Genomic DNA, 27,981 nt, shown 5'->3' with positions numbered 1-27,981 from the left:
TTTCCCTTAAAGGGTCCACGAGGTGATCCTGGCTTTTTAGGTCTGCCTGGCCCTCCTGGTCTTCCAGGACTAAAAGGTGACAGGGTAAGTCTTATATTATTATTATTACTATTATTATTATTATTATTATTATTGTTGTTGTTATTTATTTATAAAGCTATCTTAACCCTTTGAGGACCAAGACCAAAATCACCCAGTGGACCGCGCAAATTTTGATCTTAGTGTTTCCGTTTTTCCCTCCTCCCCTTCTAAGAGCTCTAGCACTTTCAGTTTTTTATCTACAAGCCATGTAAGGGCTTATTTGTTACAGGAATAGTTGTACTTTGTAATGGTTTCTTTCATTTTACCATAACATGTATGATGGAATTCCAAATATATTATTTATGAAGATATAAATTGGTGAAATCGCAAAAAAGAATGCAATATGGTAACGTTTGGGGGGTTCCTGTGTCTACGTAATGCACTATATCATAACAGTGACATGGTACTATTATTCTATAGGTCAGTCCGAACACAACCATATGCAGGTTACACAGATTCTCTAATGTTATATATTTTTTTTAAATGAAATCCTTTTTTTTGGCAATTAATTATAAATAAAATGGGCCTATTGTGACGCTTATAACGGTTTTATTTTTTCACCTACGGGGCTGTATGGGGTGTCATTTTTTCCGCCATGATCTCTAGTTTTTATTAATACCATATTTTTTTATATATAATGTAACATAAAATCGGTAATCCGCGCACTTTTTTCCCTCTTGTCGTGTACGCCGTTTACCGTTCTCAATGACGCTTGTTATATTTTAATAGATCGGACAATTACGCACGCTACGGTATATTATATGTTTATCTATTTATTTATTTTTATATGTTTTATTTATATAATGGGAAAGGGGGGGTGATTTCAACTTTTATTGGGGGGGGGGGGTTTGGGGTAGTGTGTTAGTGTTTTTAACTTTTTTTTTTTTACACATTTGAAGTCCCTTTGGGGGACTTTTACATAGATTAGTTTGATTTCTACACTGATGAATGCTATGCCATAGGCATAGCATTGATCAGTGTTATCGGCGATCTGCTCATTGAGCCTGCCTGTGCAGGCTTAGTGTAGCAGATCACCGATCGGACCGCACAGAGGCAGGTAAGAGACCTCCGGCGGCCCGTTTTACCGATCGGGACCCCCGCAGTCACACTGCGGGGGTCCCGATCGGTAAGTGACAGGGAACTCCCCCTGTCACTTACACTTAAACGCCGCGGTCGCGTTTAAGGAGTTAATGACACGCGGCAGCGCGATCGCTGCAGCGTGTCATTACCGGTGAGGTCCCGGCTGCTGATTGCAGCCGACCCCCACCTGCTATGAAGCGCGCTCCGCTCCGGAGCACGCTTCATAGCGGGAGAAACACCCAGGGCGTACAGTTACGCCCTAGGTCGTCTGGGGACAGACTTCCATGGCGTAACTATACGCCCTGGGTCGTCTAGGGGTTAAAGGAGAACTTGGGCCTAAATCAATCATTTTTAAAAATATGTTATTACATAAGCAAAGTTATACAAATTACTAATTAGAGATGAGCGAACCGGGTTCGAGTCGATTCGAACCCGAGCGTTCGGTATTTGATTAGCTGGGGCTGCTGAACTTGGATAACGCTCTAAGGTTGTCTGGAAAACATGGATACAGCCAATAACTATATCCATGATTTCCACATAGCCTTAGGGCTTTATACAACTTCAGGAGCCACCGCTAATCAAATGCCGAAAGTTCAGGTTTGGATGGACTCGCGCATGCTCCAGGTTCGCTCATCTCTATTACTAATGTATAATAATTATGGGAAATACACATATAGTGCTATTTCTCTTAATTTAGTAGATCAGGCAGGTTTCAATTTCTCGAAAAAAAAAAAAAATGCCATGTCACGACCTGCATGTATATATGTATACGTAGACATTACATGTAGACATTACATGGTAAAAAAAACAGGCCGTTCTTGTGTTTTAGCCACAAAATTCAGCTACCATGCCCCACCCCAACCTCCCCCTATGCCTTGACAGCAGCCCCTAGTGCGTACGATTCCCCCCCCCAAGACCCCCAAACTCCCCCCTGTGCCGCCAGATTGCATCATAAGTTCCAGCAGCCCCGTCCTATGTGAAGCGTGGAAGGGGCTGCTGGTACTTGTGATGCGATCAGGCAGCATAATGGGGGTTTGGGAGTCTTTGAGGGGGAATGTTTGCACTACAGGGCTCTTGCCAGGGTGGGGGTCAAGGGGAAGGCGGGTAGCTGATTATGGTGCCTAAAGCACAGGAATGGCCCTGTTATTTTTACCATGTAATGTCTACGTATACTGCACCCCCTGCTGGACACTTCAGGTACATACACCTATGTTGTGATGTCACTTTTAAAAAAAAAAAAAGAAATTGAAGACTGCCTGAACTACTAAATTGAGAATAATAGCAGTATATGTGTATTTCCCATAATTAGTGTACCTAACATATTAGGAAATAAGTTCCAGAGCACTATGCAAGCGATAGGGGGTGACAAACAGGAACATTACAAGATCAAAAACAGATTACATAAAGGTAAATGGCAGACTGGTACATGGGGAAAGAGGACCCTGCCCGCGAGGGCTTATGCATGTCATTGAACTCTAGATAATTCTGCAAATGTTTGACATGATAATAAAATATTAAAAAAGAGAAAAAAATGTAAGTTACATAAAGCTGTGCACTAGATTTGCATAATCTACTAAAATCTAAATGTTTAATGTCTAAGGGTCAAAAATGTTATTCTCCCATATATTGTATATCAGTGATCACAATAGAATATGGAACTTTACAGTTTACATTACAGTATGTGGCAAAAAAACACAACAAAATAAAATTTCTAACTAAAGGGGGATATCTTCCTGCTGGCTAGACAGCAAGTAACAAGTAGGGCATGTAATTAACAGTATGAGAAGGAGCACTTCTTGGCCAGATATCTATAATTGAGGTAGAACTGGAACATTTGCAAATTATGCAGAGATAATGATAACGGTGAACATAACCATTGAATTTCTTCCAATTATGTGTCGACAGAAGTCAAGACAGGATAACTTAAGTATTTGGCAAAAGCAAATTTGGAGCCTTCAGTCTGATATGCCATTTTGTAGGATGAAAATGAGGATATTGGAACTTAATGTTTTCATAGAGAATGATTAGGGACCTGACAAAACAAGAGATTGGTTTAAACAAAAATTTTTTCAATGTAATTAGCACTTTTCTTGCATGTCGGCACTGTCTATTAACCGTCCATTAGGCCTTTACGGTGTTAGTCACTGCATTGTTGATGGAAAATTAATAAATTCTGTATATGGAATTGCTTTGTGAAGAAAACCTGTCAGGATTAGAAAATTTATTTTAAATTTTTTTCTAGGGTCCAAGAGTTACATACAAGACGTATAAGACAACTTTTTTAACCCACAAAAATCTTCTAAGAAGTCAGGGGTTTTCTTATACACCGGGTATGGTCCGGGTATGTTGGGGGGGCTCCAAAATGGCCCCATCCCCATCGTATGGGGCGACCATTATAAAAAAAAAATTAACCCACCTGGGGCCCGTTTCCGGCATCGGCGCACCTCCTGTTCCGTTCCTGGTGCAGGCAGTGGGACGTACACTACCTGCGCTGGAGATGGAGATCGCCGAACCTCTCCCGGGCAGCTGATCGTCTCATAGGAGAGGCTCGGAGACGTTCGGCTGCCGGGAGAGCTTCGGGAGAATGAGAGAGGAGACGGATGTTCCCGAAGCCTCTCTCATTCTTTTTTTTTTTTTTTTACGTTAGCTGCAGTTAACCCCTGCCTGACCGCAGCAGGGCTGCGGTCAGGCAGGGGTTAACATTTTCCGGTGTATAAGGCAAACCCCTGACAATCTTCTTAAAATTCAGGGGTCGTCTTATACACCGGAAAATACAGTATCTGTTATTGTAACTTGAGATGAGCGAACCTTTCAAAAGTTCTGAACTTTAACAAACCACACTAAAACAGCTAAACACCTGTAGGTTTTTGGCTGTTTTAATGCGGTTTCTAAAGGCCGCTTATGATTATATGTCCACGCTCCCTCTGGGTCCTTTTTCTCCAGTCCTGTCTTGGCGTCTGTCACAGGCCTTGGTGCTGGACGGGACAGAGCAGGTTGTCACTCTGGAGACAAGACTGACAGCCCACTCAGCCAATCACAGGCAGCTGTGCTGTCCCATCCTAGTCAGGCTGTGATTTGCTGAGTGAGCCTTCACCCTAGAAGATGCCAGGACGGGAAGAGAGAGCCAAACAAGCGTCGCCATCTTCCCGAACCCCTCCGAACTATGGTAGCCAACCGAACCTTTTGCAAAGTTTGGAACGGTTCTGGGTTTGGGTGGCTTGGTTCGCTAACCTCTAATTTAACCCATTGTCATTAAAATTAATAGAGCTAATCTGCAATAACACATACTCCCACATACTAGAGTGACACTTTCTCTGGTAAACATTAGACCCATTTTTCTGATCATGGACAGCTCCTTTGAAGTAAATCTGTCAGTTGCGATTCATGTTCCAAACAGGAGTGTAACTACCACTGTGGCAGCCATAGCGACTGCTATGGGGCCCACCGCATCAGGGGGCCCCATTGCCTGCTCCTGCAATACACTGGACCCCCTGAACTGTCAAAATTTTGCAGCACGAGATGGCCAAGCGGGCCTCCCAGGACCTGCATGTGTCCCTTTAACTGAAAGAACTGTAGTTATGACTACACTTGAAGGCTTTGTGGTCAGTCGAGAAGGGGCCCAATCAAATGCTTGCTATGGGGCCCAGCCATTTCTAGTTACACCACTGGTTCCAAACTGCTGACCTGTTAAATAGCTGTTAGAACAAGGAGACTTTTCATATATTCATCTGTGCTTCCAGGATGTTGAGAAATTTTTTTATCCTTTGGTGCCAAGTGTCAAAGAAACATTCTCAAGCCTCTGAATTGCTGCAAGCTGTAATGTCTCCTCGCTCCCCCTCCTATCCCTATCACTGCCTAATTACCAGTCTGATAGAAGCAGGGCCCAAGAAGGGTCAGGGATTGGAGGGGACAGGGGAGACATTCAAGCTTACAGCAGTTCAGGGGCTTAGAAACGCCTTTTTGATATTCAGGGCCAGAGAGTAAAACTATTTTTCTACGTTATGGAAGCACAGACAGGTTATGATCGGTGTTATGTGTCTTCATGACCTAACAGGTATCAAACAGTGTCAGCAGTTTGGAACATGAATTACAACTGATAGATTCTATTTAAATATCTATAAGGAAATTACTATAAATCATTCATACAATTCAAAGGGGAACTATCAGCAGGTTAGACTAATCTAACCTGCTGATAGCCCCCTACTGTGCACAGGATGCCAAGGAGGAGGAAACTATGTGTCTTTCCTTCCACTTGGCACCATTCTCGTGCAGTTAGTAGTTCAATCCACGGCCCGGAGCACCATTAGGAGCACTGCCCCACCCCCATTGTGCTGATCCGGTGCTCTGGAGGCGGGGCAGTGCTCCTAACGGTGTTCCAGGCCATGGATTCAACTACTCACTGCATGGGAATGGCGCTGAGTAGGTGAGTAAGATACATACCTTCCTCCTCAGCGCCCCTTGCGTCTTAGGAGTCTATCAGCAGGTTAGATTAGTCTAACCTGCTGATAATGCCCTTTTAACCATAAATGTATCAAGCCATAAACAAAGAAAGGGCTATTTGTTTACCTTTTGCCATGCTCCAAGTATCTGGAGGGGTGTGCGCCTCTAAAAAAATCCTTCACCAGTCTTCTGTGTGGGGATTTAGTTAAGACCAGCATGCAGATACCCCGTTCTAGATACACCCCCACCTCTTTTATATGTGAACTATTCAAGATTTATTCAAAATGTTGATAAACATGAAAGTAAACCAATTGCCTTAATTACATAGGGCTCCACGCTAGTTGAGTAAATACAGGCGGTATAAGCTTCTAATAAATCCAAATGATATGAAGTCTATCGGGGCAGCTGTTTCCTATACAGATAACACATGAAGAGTAAGATACCTTTATTGCGCTCATTTAAAAGATGTCAAATGCAAAAATCCTTTTGGAGTGAAATCATTTTTGCATTACCGACTGATTTCATTTCGCCATTACAACAATAAGAACTCAGTGGGTATTTTTTTTTTTTATCAGAGGTAAAAGATGTAATATAGTTGATGTGAATTAGGAGCATCCCCTGCTAGGAATCAAATTGAGAAAAGCCATAAAAACATATTAAGCTGATTTATTGGACTGTTCAAAGAAGCTGCCAATGGCCAGTGTGTTATAAAAAGAACTATTTGTATAAAGGTCGTATGTGCTACTTGTTTCCAATCAGAATGTATCGACTTAATTTGTACATACATTTTACTGATACCTTATTGAACAAGGTAACAAAAACCCTCTCTCTGCATTGTTGGGGTCATGTTGGATTTAGGTATCATGACTGCTGCTCCTGAAGATAGCTAACACCTGTACTATAGAGAATTCATGAAGTTGTGCACACGTGACCACTAGAGATGATCGAACATCGGGAAATCTTAGGTTCGATCGAAATCAAACCTTGTCGAACCTTCCGCATTTGATTCCCGATGCCTTCCCGACTGTGGGGAAGGTGGAGACAGCCCGGGTACCGCCTGGAATTCTGGGATTCAGCCTAGGTAATAGGCTAAATCACAGAATTCCAGGCGGTACCCGGGCTGTCTTCTCCTTCCCCACGGAAAGGCATGCGTTCGATCATCTCTAGTGACCACAACACAACAGGAATTTACACAAAAGAAAGGGGAGCTCTCTGAGAATCAAGGCAAGGGGGTGCAGCCAAGTGTCCAAAAACAAGTCATGCAGGCAAAAGGAAGAGAAACAGATAGACACTATAGAAATACAGTAGGCGCAAACACCACCAATAATATGTAGACAATGATCAGACAATCTTTATTGTATTCACAGAACAAAGACACCAAAAATTTAAAAACAAAACAAAAACAAAAAAACAGTTAAAGTTATGATCAACCAGAGAAGGAGGGGGGGGGGGGGGTTAAATACCTCACCTCTCAACAGGGAATTGTATCATACAATGGCAAAATTACATGATCCAAGTAAAGAGTAAAAATCCTGTATCAAAGCAGTGTACACTAGTCTGGTATGTTATAACATGTATAAATAATGAACGAATCTGGAGACCTGCACTAAAACAGTGCCGAATGATACAATAAATAGATAAAGTGCTACAGTGTACACTGTATAATGAAAAAAGATCACTCACATTGAATAGCACAGGTAAAACAACTCACAAAGACCAGGTACAAGCACTAAATAATGAAAAGAGAAAAAATGTCACCCAAGGACCATGTAAGGTAGAAGACCCCGAACAGACCCAACGCATGCCGTCACTCTAGGTGCCACCCCTCAATAAAATAAAGATTGGCTGATCATTGTTTACAAATTGGTGGTGTGTGCGCCTATTTCTATGGTGTCTATCTGTTTCTCTTTTTTTTTGCCTGTACTACAGGACAGGAGATTTAGGTCCCTGTTTATGAGATCTCAAGGGACCTAGAGGTCAGACCTCGTACGATCAGACAGTTGTCCTCTACCTTGTCCTATCCTGTGGACCCTGGTACCCTTCCCCCCGGCCACTTCCTGGTCCGAGTGGAGATGCCGGGTAGGTTAGATGACCCCTGACCTCCACTCTCTGTAGGTCCCAGAAATTGGACCCACAGCGCTCAGCCAATTATGACACGTTCTATGGATATACAGTAATTGTCCAAGCTGAGAATACCCCTTTAAGTTTTACCATGGATGCAGTAAAATGCCAGGTCAGGATGAATACATTAGATATTCTCGTCTCGTGAGTCAATTCTTTATCTGTTATTAGCTATCAGCAAACTGATTAATTGATTTTAGGATTTGATTTTCTTCCTTTGAGCTTCAAAGTTGGTGAATCAATGTGCCCTTATCTAGTGAACAGTTGTGTATATGTGAACTGTAAATTGCAAACTTGATGAATTGATCTGTTTACCAAGGCTAGTTCTTGCCTGCATATGTCTGATGTCCCCGTCCTTAGAAAATCACTTATTCTATGTTAATGTAGTTTAATATTTGCAAACACTACACTGTGGATATAATACAACTATATATATTGTAAATTTTATTTTGGTGTTATAGCACATTTTTATTTTTGAGGCTTGTATTGTTGAGTTTAATAGAATTATTGATAGCATAGGCTCCACTAACTGGCTCCACTAGCTATTAGCTTTTTCAAGTGTATAAAGGGATCTATGGTGTAGTGAGGCAGCTGTCTCTGAAGCAGCAGCATCCTATAGGGTTCCCAGTAGCGATACTAAGCAAGTGCAATTGCAGTTTGCTCCTTTGTCGAGCAGAGAGAATGCCCACCATACTAGACATTTATAACAGCTTGCAACCGTGCCCGTTACCCCTACTTGCTCTGGGTTAGGGCTGGGCGATTAATCGAATTAATTCGATTAATTCGCCCAGAAGGTTAGAATCGATTTGATTTTTTGTGAAAATCGTAAATTCGATTTTCACAAAAAATCATTGCGGGCAGAGAAGGGCAGAGAAGCGCGGAGAGTCAGTCGGGCGGGCGGACGGGAGGTGCAGGTGCCGGGCAGGAGATGGAGGGCGGGCAGCACTGCGTGGAGGTGCCGGCCGGCCATGAGGTGCAGGTTACGGCCGGCGGGAAGTGAGGGGGCGGCGCTGCGTGGAGGTGCCGGGCGGGCGGGAAGTGCGGCGAGGTGCAGGTCGGTCGGCAGTCCCCCAGAGCCGCGACCGACCTTCCCCAGCTGTACACATAGCCCTCCTCCCCTCACCCCGGCCACACATGCAGGTCCCGGTCTCTGCAGGGACTGTAGTGGTGATAGCGTCGCTGCCATTACTGGAGCTGTACAGCAGGATCTTCACCCCTGATCCTGCTGTACAGCTCCAGTAATGGCAGCGACGCTATCACCACTACAGTCCCTGCAGCCTCCTGCAGAGACCGGGACCTGCATGTGTGGCCGGGGTGAGGGGAGGAGGGCTATGTGTACTCCTTTCCCAATCATTCCCAGCTGCCCCAGCCCCCCTCCATCTCCCCCAGTCGCCCTCCATCTCCCCCAGTCGCCCTCCATCACCCCCAGTCGCCCTCCATCACCCCCACTCCTCCTCCATCACCCCCAGTCGCCCTCCATCACCCCCACTCCTCCTCCATCACCCCCAGTCGCCCTCCGTCACCCCCAGTCGCCCTCCGTCACCCCCAGTCCCCCTCCATCCCCCCCTAGCTGCCCATCTATACCTGTACTACTACACCCCTCATCTGTACCTGTACTACTACTACACCCCTCATCTGTACCTGTACTACTACTACACCCCTCATCTGTACCTGTACTACTACACCCCTCATCTGTACCTGTACTACTACACCCCTCATCTTTACCTGTACTACTACTACTACACCCCTTATCCACTATACCTCCACTACTAAACACACAAAGAAGATCTCCTATACTATATGGGGGCCCAGAATGGCACACAGGGGGCTTGTCTACTACAGGGGAGCACTGTTACAGTGAGAAGCAATACAGTTGTCTCAAATGTCATTAAAATAGTATCTGATGCTGCAAGGACAAAACTATTCTGTTTATTTAGCAAAAAGGAAAAAAAAAATCGAGATTTAAATCGAGAATCGTCCAAAATTTTTAAAAAATCGAGATTTTATTTTTTGGCCATATCGCCCAGCTCTACTCTGGGTCACACTATTCTGTGATCATCTTCCTTTCTCTCAGCTTTTCTTGCTGTAAGCTTGCCTCCTGGAGGATTGGGCTCCCTCTAGTGGCAGACATGCACCTGTCCACCTGTATTTATTAGCTCAGCCCACAGGCTCTGGAGTCTTCTGGTATGTTCTCCTGAGGGTATATATAGTCTCCATCTCCTCACCTCTTTGTTCAGTTGTTGTTGTTTGTCCGTCAAAAACCACGTCTGTGCTCCCTGGCTTTCCACCACTTCCTAGTGATCTTCTTGCTGTATGGATCTATATCCATTCCTAGTTCCAGCTCAGCTCCATTCTGAACTACGTCCTAACACTGCATCCTGCACTTATACCACAGAGGTAGGGTACCTAGTCCCAGACTCCAGCACCCCATGTCCTTCCCTGAGGGTAGCAACCTGGGAGTTTCCTGCAGCCCTTGCGACGCCCGCTGGAGAAAACTGGGAGTTCCTTAGACTCCCTTAGATTTCTCAGTGATTCAGGGGATCCACCTGCTCATGCTTGGTCCATCCATTACAACATGTCACTGCATACTCATGGAGAAAAGAGAGGAGCAAGCATTCATGTCCACCTCAGCATAGTTCCTCAGATAAACACAGTAAAGCCACTGAAATGGAAAACAAGTTGGTGCTATACTAACATTATTCCTGCAAATCTGGTGATATGAGCATTTTTTACATATAATTACATGTACTGTAATACCGGCTGGATAAACTTAATTTCTTTTGAATTAGAATGCGGGCATATTCTGGTGTGCCCACATTCCAATTAACCATAGCCAACAATGTAAAGTGCGGCCGAGGCCGCACTTTACATTGTCTGCACTGTCAGTTTTTTTATGCGACCGCAAGGAATCCCAGCCAGAGTCTATACAGAGTGTACACACTTCGGCTGGGATTCCATAGAAAACAATGCAATGTAGCTTTTTTCATTTAATAATGGCCCATGTTGCAATCTGCAACAAAGGTCGTTATTGAATGAAAAAATACCTTGTGTGAACATAGCTTGTAAATGGACCCTATCATTATTATTCTGAAGCCACATAAAGGATTCTGTTTGCAGCATCACTACCGATGTCAGTTGTTTGCTTAGCGTCCAATCACGCGTCATCTATGTATCAAGCTGTCTTATAGGAAGATTCTCTTTTTTGTCCATCGCAACCAATCCCAGCTCAGTTTTCATTTTTTTACAGCAGTATGATAAGTGCTGTGGACAACAAAAATTTTTTTACCGTAAGACACCTTGATAAATCTCCAAGATTTTTTGGGGGGCATAATCCTTTTAATTATTTCCATGGCAAGGTATACTGATCTCTGCCACATGAAATGAATAGGTAGGATGTAAGAGCAATCATGTAGTACACTGATAGCGTCACAGATTATAATGGCCTTTAAAATTACGTTCCACAGTCCCAATATATATATATATATATATATATATATATATATATATATATATATTATAGCTTCAACATTTTTTTTTGTAAGAAATTACATAAATTATCCAGAATCCCTTTAAGTGATGAAGTAGTGATAATCCTGCAGTCACATTCTCTTTAGGTCAATGGAGCTGTCAAAGAATTTATAGTGCACAAATCCAGGAAAAAAGCCATTACTCCCTGCAGTGCAGACCTCCAACTGCACATGTATGAGTTTGCTTTTTGTATGCTATTGAAGTCTGTGGCAAACAGCAGTCTATCTACTAGACATCCGCATAGATATCTGACATGAAAAGAAACACGTCGGAGACTTCAGCCTTGAGAGGAGAACTTCACGTCTACGTTTCGTCTGTAATGTGGGAATTGTCTATGTGCACAGTCACTGTAATCGGTGGCATCTAAAATGATTGTGCACTGAAAGCAGTGTGACATCCTCTCCAGTCGTTGGCCTTCTTATATGAGAAAGAGTAACACTAGGAAGAGGAAATGTTTCACCTGTATTCGATGGCAGCAGTTCATCAGATTCTTTAAGATTCCAGCAACATTAATGGGGTACGGGAGAAAGCACAAAGCATCTCTTGACAGACTTCAGGGATGAGACAGGATTCCTGTGAAAGTTCTGACATCTCCATAGTGATGTCAGAACCACTTTCTTTACTGCAAACATGCAGCACAAGAATAGGATCCCGCTGAGGTTTATACTGAAGAAAGTAATAGGACAAATCAATTATTTCCCAATGTTTAATAACGGGGTTAAACATACCATAGGTGTAGGAAGTTCAGTAAGTAAAGGGACCCACTGTTGCCATCAAGCGGCTTCCTACTGGCTGTTAGATCACAAGCACTTAAAGGGAATCTGTCACTGCCATAAAAGAGGGCAGCATAAACTAGTGACAGAAATGCTGAACAGATCTGTTAGGACTGGTCGCTCAGAGAGACAAGATGGCGGACACAGACAGTGGACCCTAAGCTGAACCCAGCCCACTGTCCCTGTCTACTTGCATCAATCTGCCCTAGGTGACAGCGAGCAACTAGGCGGCAACCCCTGCACTGGCTAGGTGGAACACAAAACAAGACAAGACAAACAAACACAATAAAGAAGAGTCGACAGTCCGGGTCACAACAATCGGGCAGCGCAGAACAAAAACACAATCAAATAAGCAAAGTCAAAGAACAGGCAATATGGTCAGGGGCAGGCAGCTGGCAGGGATGGTCAGAACACAAGGCAGAAAGGTCAGAATAAACACAGTAGATAGCAGAAACATAAGCAGGCAGAGACAAGCTCAATATCCGGCAGTGAGAGGCAGCCTGGCTAGCACTATATAGGAGACCAGAGGTCCAGTGCAGAAGCTGATTGGACCAGACCCCTAATCTTCTCAGAACACCTGGGGCAAGAGCAACCTGATTGACAGGGAGAACAGTCTATCAGACTAGATGACCAGCATCACAGTTAACTCCGGAGTAGCCAGAAGTACCTCAGACAAAGCAGGTGTGGCTGAACAAACCCAGAAGGAAATAGAGCAGTGTTCAGACATGGTTCAGGACACTGCACAAACATACAAAAATACTGAATATCAGCGCCATCTCAGCCGCCAGGCACATACATGACAAGATTGGTGTATTACTTACATAATTCTGTTCAGCCGTTCTTCCAATATGCTGGAGAATAGGATTCTTGCCACACCCCTCCTACCACGCTCCAGCTGACAGTTGACTGCCTATGCACAGCATGGATAGATAACTCTAAATCAGCAGCTGGTGGATGGGAGTTTTCTGTTTCTCATGAATATCCAGGACTACTGGGCTCATGCACATAAAGTAGAGGACTACTTATTGTCCATGTTATTCAGGAGACTATCTCTGGATCAGCTGCACAGAACAATGTAAGTCATACATCATTCTGTTCAGCTTCTCTGTCACTAGTTTATGCTACCATAAGTTAGGACAGCAGAAACCTACTGACAGAGTCTTTTTAAGTTACTGAATTTCAAAGTTGAAACAGGCGCTGTCATTTTTAAACTTTGCACAGATCAATAGTACAAACAAATAGAATAAACCCTGTAATATAACTTATCAGACAAAAATGTTTCCTTATCCAAGTATCTTCCCTCTCCCCCTACCTGCTAAATTCATCCACTCTCAAAAACAGCCTAGCAAAGACTTTTACTTCCTGGTAACAACTTAAAATCTGATCCCTGTGCTAACTAGAAGTCTGTGGAGGAAGGAGGAGGAAGGTGGCAGTGGGAATGGAAAAAGAGAGAAAGATGGCAAAGAGACAACTTGAAGAGCAGAAATCTGCTGAAAAATGCCACATACAAGATGAATAGTGGCTAAAGTGTTAGGGTTGCTGCCCTTTTTTTAAGTCATTTTGGCCATTTTGTCTATAACAAACAGAGGGGATGCAGTGCTTTGACTATGGAACTCAACAGGAAGTTGTAATGTATCCTGTTATACACCAAGTGCCACTGTATATCCCTAGTTGCATATATAGAACTGCAACAAGCTATGAAGTCCTTCACACCATAAAGTTCTGCACAAGTTAGTAAAAACTAGCATTGTAAATATATATCTATCAACTAGGGTTGTATTTATCCATCATACATAGAAAAAAGGAGTTGCACTCACCCAAGAAGTCTTCATAAACTCTTTATCTTTATTTTTATTTTTTTTTTTGCAAGCGGACATGGTGCGGACAAAGTAATGAGCAGACGCCCTGTGAATGGAGTGGTGACAAGCCTGTTTCACGCTCTGCGGCGCTTCTACGGACCTCCTCAGGAGGTCCGTAGAAGCGCCGCAGAGCGTGAAACAGGCTTGTCACCACTCCATTCACAGGGCGTCTGCTCATTACTTTGTCCGCACCATGTCCGCTTGCAAAAAAAAATAATAATAAAGATAAAGAGTTTATGAAGACTTCTTGGGTGAGTGCAACTCCTTTTTTCTATGTATGATGGATTCATGATGGACTATTTTTATGGTTAGCACCCCCATGTCTTGGCTAGTTGAGCCGGTCTCCACTAAGTGATCACACACGTGTGATTCCTGCCGGTAGTGCCGCCCGCATTTCTCTGTTTTGTTGTAGGGTTGTATTTATATTCCCCACCAGGTTATTTCAGGCTATTCAGGTTATACCTTTATGTGGTAACAGAGCTCCCCCTGTCTTTCAGGTTGGGTTGCACAGCATACCTGTCTGTTACATCTGTGCAGAGTGGTAGCTGATATATATATATATTACAATTGTCTTTACTTTGCAAGTTTAATATAACCAGTTTCAGTCTTTGTTATATTAAATGCAGAACAATATGTAAATGTTATACAGCCTATGGCCTTGTGTCACAGAACGGCCGCTGTCAGTGAAATTCGCCCCGGCCGGTACTGTAAGGGCCCTATTACACCAACAGATTATCTGACAGATTTTTTTTAAGCCAAAGCCAGGACTGGATTTGAAAAGAGGAGAAATCTAAGTCTTTCCTTTATTACCTGTTCCCTGTTTATAGTCCATTCCTGGCTTTGGCTCAAAAAAATCTGTCAGATAATCTGTTGGTGTAATAGGGCCCTTATACTAGACGGATGAACTTAATTTCTTTTGAATTGGAATGCGAGCACACCAGAATGTGCCCGCATTCCACTTCAAAAGAAATGATGTTCATTCCAATTGACCAAAGCCGTCAATGTAAAGTGTGGCTGAAACCGCACTTTACATTGTCTGCACTCTCAGCTTTTTGTGCGGCCGCAAGGAGTCTATACATTGTCTGCACTCTCAGTTTTTTGTGTGGCCGCAAGGAGTGTACACACTTCGGCTGGGATTCCATAAAAAACAGTGCAATGTATTTTTTCATTTAATAACGGCTGGTGTTGCAATCTGCAACGACGGACGTTACTAAATTAAAAAATACCTTGTGTGAACATAGCCTACAAATGCACCCTATCATTATAATTCTGAAGTGACATAAAGGATTCTGTTTGCAGCATCACTACCGATGTCAGTTGTTTGCTTAGCAACCAATCACACGTCATCTATGTAATTAGTCTGACTTTTTTTTTTTTTTTTTAAATTTATTTAATTCTCTATTACCTTTACAAACTATCTTGAAGTGTTTTCTGTGCAGCTGCGAGGGATCGTGGGATTTGTAATAAAATTACATGTGTTTGATTTGAGGAATTTAGACTGTTGTCGCTTTAATCCAGCCCTGGCAATTCCTGACTGCACTGATTAGTAAACATATGCAAATACATGCTCAGAACATCTCCTTGTCATTTTAGGAGGCTTGGAATATTTTCAAAAGTAGCTTAACTCTCGGGATTTCATCCATTCATCTCAGCCGAATCTTCAGACATTCTCCGACTCCTTCTTGTTTTCTTTTTTTTATTTGTTTATTTGCTAACAGTCAGGAAGAACCATTATCCTCAATAAACAAACATGGCAAACAAATACGCTCTGAAGAAGAGCATGTTATTTGCCATCTATAACTTGTTACTGAAATGTATCTAAGTGGGCCATAGAAGACCATGGTTGCTATCAATTATGGGAATGAGCTTAATGGAAGATGATTATGCTTAACACTGAAATCTACAGAACAGATCTTGGCTGAGGCAGGAGAACTCGCCTCACTGATATCATGGGAAATATCAGGGAGTTTAGCATCTCTTTGCATGTGAGGTTAGGGTGAGAAGAATGCACTATATGTTATACCATCCGCCTTATATATTATTTTACTAATGTATCATGTGTTCCTCTAGGGTGGTGTCGGTGAGAATGGACCTAAAGGAGAGCAGGTGAGCTTTAAGTGTGTAAAATATTGTGTAACTATTAATGTTTTACGTAGCTTATTGTTATCTAACTGTATGCTGTTTAATGCAGGGTGGTGCAGGAGAAGAAGGATTTGGTGGAGACAAAGGTGAACAGGTAAACGAATTATGTAAAAACTCTATTATCTATCTATCTATCTATTATCTATCTATCTATCTATTATCTATCTCCTATCTATCTATTATCTATCTATCTATCTATTATCTATCTCCTATCTATCTATCTATCTATCTATCTATCTATCTCCTATCTATCTATCTATCTATCTATCTATCTATCTATCTATCTATTATCTATCTACACTACGACCGTTTACCCCATCTGATCACAGCAAATGAACGAACTATGTGGAATTACAGTGAACGATTAACAATGATTTTAGGTTTAGTTCAAGAGATCAAAGACACATGAACAATTTATTGATCCTTGCCTACATACACAATTTTTGCACAATAATCTTGTGTAATAAGGACCTTAAAAAACATGGCCACTTTCTTCCAGAGGGAGCATGACTCTTGTCTCCAGTTTGGGTGCACGTTTTGCAACTCTGTTCCATTGAAGTGAATGGAGCTTAATTGCAAACCGCACCTGAACTGGAGACAAAAGTGATGCTGTCTCTGGAAGAAAGTGGCCATGTTTTTCTAACACTGGAGAATACCTTAATAGTAAGTGAGATTAAATTGCCTGCACCAAAAATCTAGTACAGTTTGCACAAAAAAAGGCTGGAGGGCTCTTAAACTTCATCTTCCTTTATATGTTGGTTCATACACACTGAGTGCCTGTCATTAAGGGTGCGTTCACACCTACAGGATCTGCAGCAGATTTGTAGCAGATTTGAGGCTGTGTTCAGTTATTTAACTGAAATCTGCTGCAGAAAATCAGCTGCAGATCCTGTAGGTGTGAACGCACCATAAAGGAGAATTCCAGGCTCAGACTTTTTTTTTTTCAAAAGACCCTCTCTGGCTCCAGAGTTGGGGTGTACTGTCCTCTGCTGTCCTCTGTTCTAGTTCCTGGTCCCCTGGCCACTGGTGCTGGTGCTGGAGGAAGGTGAATTTTATGTTCAGCCACCTAGTCCTCCACTGTTCAAAAAAAAAAAAAAGTCTGAGCCCGGACTTTAAGGCATGTCAAAAGTTATTGATTGCAGCAGGTCTCACCGCTGAGACCCACTGTGATCAGGAGATATAGCTGGCAGTAGAGCGCAGCAGTAGCTAATTCCAACAATGTAGCTTCATAGACTTAAATTGTCAGAATTAGCCAATCAGGAGATCCAGCTGTGGAGAGATTACGGCTGCTGCCGCACGCTCTCCTTGGCTGCAGTATATCTCAGCAGTGAGACCCGCTGCAATCAATAGCTTTTCACATTCATGACGACATGTCAAAGGTTATTTTTAATGACGCCTTAAATTGTGTCAGTCACATATTATGTCCGTACATTTTTAGATTTAATAATCAAAGTTACATTTTAGTTTAATTTTTTTTTTTCTAATAGGAATATTTTCACCCAGGAGATTGGGAATTTTGCTCTTTCCCTTTTCTCTCTCCTTCTGTCTGTCTGTCTTTATTTTATATGTATAATTTAGCCTGCTCTTATCCATTATTTCCTTTTGGACAATGTTATGTATGTGACACAGGAAGAGCTCGGCATTATTAGATAGGGACATCTGTAAGAGATTCAGCAGTAACATACAGATGATTGGCTCCTATAGAGCAGAGCAATAAGAGACAGGCAGCTGCCGGAAACAGCCACTTATCATTCACAGTAATGGGAGTTGTACATTTGCTGTTTTCACCAATAAATGCAGTAATTGCTGCGCAGAATGCTGTATACAGTATATAGTAAGCCGAGCTATACAGGAACCTGTCAGTACCAAACACAGCTAGTGTACATCTAATGGTGAATATTACAGTGACGGCACGCACCATTAAATAAAACAGTGTAGAGAGCCCACAGCTGGTAGCTTATCAATACTTTTTTTGCAGGATTTTTCTATTTTATTTTCTATCTATTATTAATTTTTAATAGATTAAATTATAGCAAATCAACAATTGTGTCTAATACTCTTAAAGGGTTTGTTCACCCAATTTTTTTTTTCTTTCCAATAAACTGGTGTTAAAAAGTGCCAAAGAATTGTATTTTAGTTCTATTTAAAAATCTTAAGTCTTTCAGTACTTATCAGCTGCTGTATGTCCTGCAAGAAGTGGTGTATTCTTTCCAGTAATGATGAGCGAATACTGTTCGATCGAATAGTGAGATATTCGATATTCGTACGATGTACGATGTATGTCCCCATGTATGTCCTGCAAGAAGAATACTGTTCGATCGAATATCGATATATATTCGATAAGTGTTCAAATCCCCCATCTTCCAGTTTTACCCTCCAAATGGTCAAATAGATGTTTTTCACTAATGGAATAATTGTTCCTATAGACTTTAATGGGATCGAATATTCGAATATTCGCGGGATATTCGTATGGATATCGAATATTCGAATATCTCACTATTCGCTCATCACTACTTTCCAGTGCTCTCTGCTGCCACCTCTGTCCATGTCAGGAACTGTCCAGAGCAATAGCAAATCCGGATAGAAAACTTCTCCTGCTCTGCAGACTGGAAAGAATACACCACTTCCAGCAAGACATAAAGTAGCTGATAAGTACTGGAAGACTGGAAGATTTTTTTTTAAATATAAGTAAATTACAAATTTCTGGCACCAGTTTATTTGAAAGAAAGAAAATTTGGGTGAACAACTGCAGTAGCAGTCTCATATGTAATAAGAGTTTTCCTATGAAAACAAAGTCTGTTTTTCAGTCTATATATCTATAATACGTCTATGTGACCTATTATTTCCAGCCTTACTACATTTCTCAGTTAATTTATGATCATTAGTTATGATTATTATTTATGATCATAATTTACTTACTGTCTTTTTTACGTTTTTTTTTTTACATTTTTTATTTATTTAGGGTGACATTGGAAATGAAGGCGCAAAGGGATCGGTGAGTAATTTTGCATTAGGTGTTTTTATTGAAAGAGTAAGACTTGGTTCACACTGCGTTTTTGCACTAAAGTCAGATATGCTTTTGTGTGCGTAAAAAAAAAAGATGCAGATCAGTTTTTTTTTTTACATAATATAAGTCAATAGAAAAATGGATCAAGACGGATGCATACAGATGCATCTGTTTTTTTCATCCACTTTTTGCAAAAACGGATAAAAAAAAAGGGATTGCAAAAATATAGTGTGAACCCAGCCGTATAGAAAAAAAGGACACATTGGTGGCTGTGCAGAGCCAAAAAATGAACAAATATTCACTATGATATAATACAGCAGCCTAACAGTTGTTATTGTGACAAAGTAAACATGGTAATTAAGGGTCCTATTTCTCGGGCCAACTACGGCCCGATCATTTTAGTAATCAAGCGCTGTTCTGCTAGATCGGTGCTCATTTACTGGACCTATTAGACGGCCCGATAGTTGGGCGGTAAATGCTTAGTGCTCTTGGTCTTCTCTCCTGTGCACTGCAGCTTCCCGGTCCCGGCGGCTGCAGTGTCTGACAGGCTGCTCAGCCAATTACACACTGGGACCGCTGTCAGTTGACAGGCAGTTTAGACACTGCAGCCGCCGGGAGCAGGAGAGAAGTCCGGGAGCGCTGAGAGGTAAGGTATCAGGTGTTTGGGCACTAGTTAGCGGTCGGCTGCGCATTGCTATTAGACGTAGCGATGTGTGGTCTGCGCCAACGATTTTAGGTCCAAAACTAAACCAACGATCAACCGATGATCATTTCAAAACTTTTTAGGTGCTCTACACACTTGATATGCCAATGGTTAATGGTTTTTAAAGATGTTTTCCCACCAATCACATCTATTTATGGGATAGATGACATATGGCCTCACTGCAAGAACCCCCATAATTACTTGAATGGGTCCCTACTCTGAGAGCAGTGGTGGAACATGCGCAGTAACCTTTTCATTCAAACCAAATGGAAGTGACAAAGTAGCTGAGTGCTGCCCTCGGCTGCCTCCGTCACCTCCGTACTCAAATGAATATGAGATTTGTAGGGGCCACCATACATGCAATATAGATTTAATTTAATCCATGAAATATAGGTTTTCATTTAATGAATATGCATTTTTCCCGAAACGAGTTGATCTTGTTCTGTCATAAAATATTTGAACAGATTTTATTATAGGATCTTGAAGATATCATTTTTATGGCCTGCTTAATATTCCGGGAGCTCCATCTGTTTGTGGCATAATGTATCCTCTGACATTTTACGCACCATAGTAATTAGCAGGCTGATGTCATCGGAATCTTATGTTTTAAATGGAACCAAAATCCAACACTTCTTTACTATTTGATTGTATTAAAATATGTAGAGTAAGCATTCAGTCCATTAGGCGTAGCATATAGAATCTGTGGTTGGATGAAATTGTTTTTGTTGCTGTTATTATCACCATTATTATTATTGAGTTTATGATTTTGCAGAAGGAATGTTTTACATCCTCTGTACTAGATGATATCGTCATTCTAGAACCCCTTAGATACACCATTCCAATGTGGTCACATATTGTAAATTATATTTATTATTTCATTACCCGAATTGCTCTGGTAAATCAAAATTTGTGGTGTGTTTACACAGACAGATGATCTGCTTTTTGAAGCCAAAGCCAGATATGGATTTAAAAAGCGGAGAAATATCGGTCTTTCTTTTATGACCTGTTCTCCAGGGGCGCAGCTAGGATTCACAGGGCCCCATAGCAAAATATTATAAGGGACCCCCCTTCCCTATGCACAACACAAAGCACTGCGCATATATATATATATATATATATATATATATATATATATATATATGTTTATGCTCTGTGATGTGGCCAAATAATAAAATCTCTTGTAGCCAGGGGCAGAATCCTGGCTGCAGCCACAAGAGTGACTGCCAGAGCAGAGAGCCAATGGCTGCTTGCTCTGTCAGTCCACTGTTTTTACCTATAAGGAGCCTTATTGTTAAATACATAGGTGCAGGAGCAGACTACCTTCTGCTTAACCCCTTATGTACTGCAGTGTGTAAGTGACCCAATGTTCAGAAGACAAGGAGATATCTGCCTTACTGCTGGTGCACTGATAACCCCTGATCTCTGCACAGAGCTATGCACATTTTTCTACTTCAGGGCATAGCTGGAGAACAGAGTTCAGAGGTTATCAGAGGAGATCTCTTTGTCTTCTGCTTGTTATGGCCCTATTCCTGATTGCTGATCGTCCGGGCAGCCCATAGGATATAGCAGCGTCTGCTGCCGATGCTCCTATTCAACGGAGCGATGGCAGCAGATCGCTGCTATATCAGTCGCTTGTTTTTCAACATGTTGAAAAACAAGCGACTGCAACGATCAGCCGACATGAACGATGTCGGCTGATCGTTGCACTTTATTCCACGGAACGATTATCGTCCGTAGCGGTCGTTATCGTCCGAAAACGAACGATAATCGTTCCGTGGAATAGGGCCATTAAACCTTTTTTGTGTTGCAGCATGTAAATAAAAATCGGGTCACTTACTCACTGCAGTACATAAGGGGTTAAGCAGAAGGACACTTGCTCCTACCTTCTCCCCCAGGCCCCCCTCCTGCATGAGCCCCATAGCAACTGCCTACCCTGCCTCTATGGTAGCTACGCCTCTATGCTGTTCTCTGCTTATAGTTTATTCCTGTCTTTGGGTATGTTCACACTGAGAAAGCTGTATGGATTTATGCTTGAAATTCCTTGCCTATTCAATGCTGGCAGAATAGGAGCAGAATTCAAGCAGAATTTAAGCCCCATTAGCTTCTATAGGATTCCTCTATTGGATTTCCCTCAAAAAGTTGACATGTCAATTCTTTGGGTGGAACGCGGATCTGCAACAGAATTTTCTAGTCGGCAATTCCGCCATGTGAACGATTGAGCGGAAAGCCCATTAAACACAATATAAAATCACAATGTTCATTTTTTATGGGCAGAATTTTTTTGCAAATTCCTTGTGCACATACCCTTAGGCTTCAAAATTCTGTCCGATAATCTGTCTGTGTGAACACTCCATTAGGCCAAGGGTCTTTTTAGACATAGAGAATTCTTGGCCGCTGGGGCCGAAAATCAGCGCAGATCAGTGGTTCGTTTGCGGTGCCTCTACACAGCATGAGAAATCGAGCAGATGGGCTGCATGAACAATTCTTGTATTGTTCATGCAGCCTTGGAAACTGGCAGCAGAGATATGTATAAATTGGGTTCTGGGATATGTATATATCTGTGCTGTCAGTTTCCAGATCACAAGCAGCAGTCTATACTTACCAGCCACGCTGCTTGTGATCTGGTATCTGACCCACAATTGATGAATGGAGCAGCAGGGTGCATGTATGACTGCTGCTTCATGCACACTGGGCGGGCAAGGGATCACCTTTTATTGTGATAGGTGGGGGTCCTGGTGGTACTTCAGTACCGTCCGGTATGATCTTTACAAACACGGCCGGGTCACAGAACAGCCGGTGTTTTACGAAGTGGGAACATGGCCTTAATCTGTACAAATTGAATCTAACTTTATGCCTAGACTGGAAGTCCTGGAGAGCCTGGTAATCGTGGGCCAGAAGGAGGACGTGGTGTACCAGGTGTAGAAGGTCCTCAAGGTTCTCCTGGTCCTCGTGGTATGCAAGGCGAGCAAGGTGCACCTGGGTTACCAGGAAGTCAGGGCCCCGCAGTAAGTTAATATTTGTGCTATTTATTACACCTCTTTATGTGGAGTTTTTGGATCTTCCTGTTTTTATTACATGTAACTTTTTATTTCCCTCAATTTATAGGGTAGAGAACCAACAGATCAGCACATTAAGCAGGTCTGCATGAGAGTTTTACAAGGTATGATAAGTCTTACTGGCAAACCAGACACACCCTCGCTATGCTGTACACATTCTTTATACACACTTTTTCATCCACATTTAAAGTGTCACTGTCGTTACAAAAAACTTTTGACATGTCATAGAGACATGTCAAAAGTTTTGATCGGACTGAGAACTGCAGCTGCAGAACTTTTCTCCCTGCTCTGAGTAAAAAAAAAAAAAAAAAGTCGAGCTCCATAGGAGCCTATTATAAATATGATTTTTTTTTTTAAATCAGAGTGGAGAGTGGACATGAGTGGACATATTTTTATTAAGGGATTGTATTGTCCCCCAAAAGTTATACAAATCCCCAATATACACTTATTACGGGAAATGCTTATAAAGTGCTTTTTCACTGAAGTTACTACTGCATCAAGGCTTCACTTCCTGGATAACATGGTGATGTCACTTCCTGGATACCATGGTGATGTCACTTCCTGGATAAAATGTTGATGTCACTTCCTGGATAAAATGGTGATGTCACTTCCTGGATAACATGGTGATGTCACTTCCTGAATAACATGGTGATGCCACTTCCTGGATAACATGGTGATGTCACTTCCTGGATAAAATAGTGATGTCACGACCCGACTCCCAGAGCTGTGCGGGCTGTGGCTGCTGGAGAGGATGATGGCAGAGGGATGCTCAGTGTCCTTTCAGTGCCCTGTGTCCCTCAGTTTCCCCCTGCCATCATCCTCTCCAGCAGCCACAGCCCACACAGCTCTGGGAGTCGGGTCGTGACATCACCATTTCATCCAGGAAGTGAAATTACCATGTTATCTAGGAAGTGAAGCCTTGATGCAGTAGTAAGTGCAGAGAAAAGAAGCACTTAATAAGCATTTCCTGTATTAAGTGTATATTGGTGATTTGTATAACTTTTGGGGGACAATACAATACAGTAATTAAAATTGTCGCCAGACTTCTCCTTTAACTTCACCATGTATTATGTCTTTAAGCCTCTGGACCCCAAAGCAAATTTTGTTCACCTACCATGTGTCACACTTGAGTCCATTCACTCCAATGCATTTTATTGCAGAATGAAAAGAGCGGCCATTGTTTTAATGGAAACCAACGTCCTTTCTTTTAAAAATAGTATGTTGTGTGAACATAACCTAAATATGCAAAATAAATTATTGTCTAACATTTCTGTGCTTTATGTCTTTGCTTCACAGAACAGTTAGCAAACCTAGCAGCCAGTTTACGAAGGCCAGAATCTGGAGCAGTCGGTCTACCAGGGCGACCGGGTCCACCAGGACCCCCAGGACCACCGGGAGATAATGGTGTTCCTGGACATATTGGAGCAAGAGGCCTTCCCGGGCTAAAAGGTCCTCCAGGGGAAGTCGGTATTAAAGGTCCAAAAGGTAAGAAATGATATTACCGATCAACCATAATCAATCTTTTCACATGCACAGATATGTATACATCTTTGTAGCTAGCCCATAAATCCCTATTTTATGCCTCAGCTAAATTGACAAAAAAGGATGTAATAATCATAATAACACAAAACCATCTGGACATTACAAAGGCGTTTTCTTCTTATCTCTCTCCGCCTGAGCTAAGTGACAAAGAAATGTCGAGCAAAGAAGGGGAAAAAAAACAAAACGTGTCTAGCAGCATTATAGAAGTGTAATTTGTGCGCTCGGATGCTTTTAATTATTTCTAGTGGAGGAGTCTGACTGATATTAGCACCATCTCTACATAGGTACTACCTCTGTCAGTGGCAATGACTATGCTATGACTGATGGAAGTACCGTGTCATTATAGAATAGACGTTTTTTTCCCCCAAGGTTAGTCAAGAAATAAACACACATTTGAAACAAAGCTCTTTAACACATATTGTTAATTTCAGCAAGGTTATTTATTAGCTGTTTAACTGCATTTCCTGGGGGTTTCTCTATCGCTACTTGAAAATGCAGGCGCTACGTCTGTGTTAAATATCTCGGATGATTATTACAATGCACCTGTTGCTAAGTAACATTGACAATCTGCCAAGGGCATCACAAGCAGTTGCTAGAACGATTTTTTTTTTTTTTTTAGAAGCTATTACCTGTGCAACTGGACTTGGCAATTTGCATGGTAGTTTGTATCTGGGAAATCTCATTCAGCTGTAAGAGTGTTGCCTTATTAATGCAATTGTTTACTTATAATTGTGGCACTGAGCTCAGTGTACTACTGGTATAAGCACAAGAGCTGCAAAATGGACCTATTCTTATAGAGTTTTGCACGTATAATACTAAGCAGCCACTTCCCTCATGAATAGTAGATGTGAGTGTGGCCGTCCATCAGTATTTTGCACCTGTACATCCTCTCCCCGTATGGCATTGTTACTTGTCTGCTTTCTGCTGGGAGTATGTCTGTAACCTGCTTATGTGTCAATAAAGGGGTAGTCTCATATTATGGCCACCTTTGCACCACTCGTCTCCAGATTGGTTGGAGTTTGAAACTCAGTTCCATTGAACAGTGGCGTAGCTACCATAGAGGCAGGGAAGGCGGCTGCTATGGGGCCCGTGGAGGGAGGGGGCCCAGGGAAGAGAAGAGCCTCCTGTGTTCTTTTGCTTAACCCCTTATTTACTGCAGTGTGTAAGTGACCCATTGTTCTCTGCCTGACTACTCTGATAACATCTGACCTCTGTTCTCTGAGTTCCTGCAGAGGTCAGGGGTTATCAGTGCAGGAGTAGAAGGAGAGAACTAATTGTCTTCTGTATTAACCAATTTTTGTGTTGCAGCATGTAAGAGAACACTGGGTCACTTACACACTGCAGTAAACAAAGGGTTAAGCAAAAGGTAGTTTGCTCCTGCACCTATGTATATAACCATAGGATTCTGCCTCTGGCCACAAGATAATTTTTTTTGGCCACAGTATGTGTATTTATGTATATATATATATATATATATATATATATATATATATATATATATATATATAATTTATTAGTATGTAGGGGAGGGGGGCCCCATACAGTTTTTTTTTGCTATTGGGCCCCATGAATCCTAGCTACGCCCCTGCCATTGAAGTAAATGAAGCTTAATTGCAAACCACAAAAACACACAAAAATGCAACAGCTCACTGCAATGGCAAGGTACAGACCCACTACAGACAAGAAAATAGTTAAAAGCAGCCCCCCCCCTCAACTGCTAAAAATAATTCCCACAAAAATAATGAGGCTCGTTTACCATTTGCAAAAAGTGTAAACCACCCCACCACGATAAGGTGGCCCCATGCTCGGGGCAGACCCTACACTGTACTATGGCCTCTCCATGGCGTATAATACGCCTATGCTCTGGGCATGCAAGATCTGTCTTATACTTGCAAAAGTAATTACACCACCTGGGTGGGATAGGTGGAGTGCACGACCAAGTAGAGGCAGCCACTTCCCCATCTGAAACACAGAAAAAATGTATAGTATACATTCCATATATACTGTTGGGAAATTTATCAAGACTGCCGTTCTTAAATTAGGCCCCACCCCCTTTTCCACAGCTGAATTCATGCATGCATCTAAGTGAATCCGACCGGCCAGGTGCCAGAACTTGCGACTGGTGTACCAGCAGGTGTAGATTTGGATCATGATTTACGCCTGCAAGCAGAGGCCACGCCTCCTTCCCCTGAGCCCCATCAGGTGAGCGGGGGATCTGCACCTTCTCTCTGCCGTACGCCCCTGCTGTAAACTTCATGAATGTCTCCCTATATCTCTATGCATCTTATGAAGGGAAAGCACAGACATATCAGGATAAAAAGGCTCTTTTGGTAAATAAATATATTTGAAAAGATATGTAGCCTAATAAGCCCCACAAGTTCACCTATATGAGTTGAGATGGGACTACCCCTTTAAGAATTGCCTTTTTTCTGTTATTTTAAATTGGCACTGTCATTGAAATAAACCTTTGACATATCACTGTCCTAAAAACAGACAATGGACAGCAGATAGCAGGGAAGGGAAACATCCAGTGGCCAATGCCTTAGATGTGTTTTTCTGGGGTAGGGAATCATTTTTAGAAAATTACATTTTCAATATGTTAGAAGCCCCATAGGCTATTAAGAGAACAAATGAAACAAAAATGTCCATTTAAAACAAAAAATTGAATGGATCTGTTTTTGGCTCAGATGTATGGTACCCACTACCCACCTGACTATCTCTACACATATGGTCCAAAATATTAGCACACAGGGAAGATGTTGTCCCTCTATATTTGTTATGGAATAGGGGCAATAGGCCTGAAAAGAACAGCCCTACACTACAATCTTACCCCGATATACCCTAGATGCCCCTGACTTCTCTATGTGTTTCCTTCTTTTACGATGTTCGATTCCCCAGAGGTGTAACAGCCCAAGTGCAAGTTATTAGTAGTGTTGAGCTGATCTGTCAAAATGTTCGAGTTTGGCAACTGGAACGCTCAGCATTTGATTACCTGTGGCTGCAGACATTGGATGCTGCCCTAGGGCTGCCAGGAAAACATGGATACAACCTATGGTCATGTCCATGTTTTCCTGAGAGCTCCAGGGCGGCATCCAATTTCTGCAGCCACGGGTAATCAAATGCCGAGCGTTCCAGTTGCCAAACTCGAACATTTTAATAGATCAGCTCAACGCTAGTTACTAGTATATAAATATTAGTGATGAGCGAATACTGTTCGATCGAATAGTAAGGTATTCAATCTATCGAATATTATCAAATAGTTCGCCGAATATTCAATAAATATTCGATAAGTGTTCAAATCCCCCAGCTTCCGGTTTTTACCTCCAAGTGGTCGAATAGATGTTTTTCAATAATCGAATACTTGTTCCCATAGACTTTAATGGGATCGAATATTCGATCGAATATTCCAATATTCGGGAGATATTTGTACGAATATCGAACATTCAAATATTTCACTATTCACTCATCACTAATATATATATATATATATTTATCAAGCATGATTGATAAAAACACCACTGGCAAAACATCAGACCTTATGAGTGGATTTAAATAAAGAAAATGGCTCAGTAAAAATCATTTATTAGTATCTTCTATGCTATAATGCAAAAAAAAACAAAATAAAAACAAGATGGCTGCTTACAGTAAG

General features: G+C 42.0%; 1 protein-coding gene across 1 annotated transcript in view; it reads left to right on the top strand.

Moving 5' to 3' along the window:
• Window positions 1-27,981, top strand: part of COL9A1 (collagen type IX alpha 1 chain) — a 131,534-nt gene that overhangs the window by 92,375 nt on the left and 11,178 nt on the right. The window contains exons 30-36 of the mRNA XM_069974172.1: window positions 13-84; window positions 15,953-15,988; window positions 16,074-16,118; window positions 18,987-19,019; window positions 22,593-22,739; window positions 22,840-22,894; window positions 24,087-24,275. Coding sequence (XP_069830273.1) covers window positions 13-84; window positions 15,953-15,988; window positions 16,074-16,118; window positions 18,987-19,019; window positions 22,593-22,739; window positions 22,840-22,894; window positions 24,087-24,275 — 577 coding nt within the window. The remainder of the gene's footprint in view (window positions 1-12; window positions 85-15,952; window positions 15,989-16,073; window positions 16,119-18,986; window positions 19,020-22,592; window positions 22,740-22,839; window positions 22,895-24,086; window positions 24,276-27,981) is intronic.

Source organism: Dendropsophus ebraccatus, chromosome 6 (assembly GCF_027789765.1).
Source record: "Dendropsophus ebraccatus isolate aDenEbr1 chromosome 6, aDenEbr1.pat, whole genome shotgun sequence".
Classification (NCBI taxonomy): Eukaryota; Metazoa; Chordata; class Amphibia; order Anura; family Hylidae; genus Dendropsophus; species Dendropsophus ebraccatus.
Note: the sequence above shows the minus strand (reverse complement) of the source record. Positions and strands in the feature narration are given on the sequence as shown.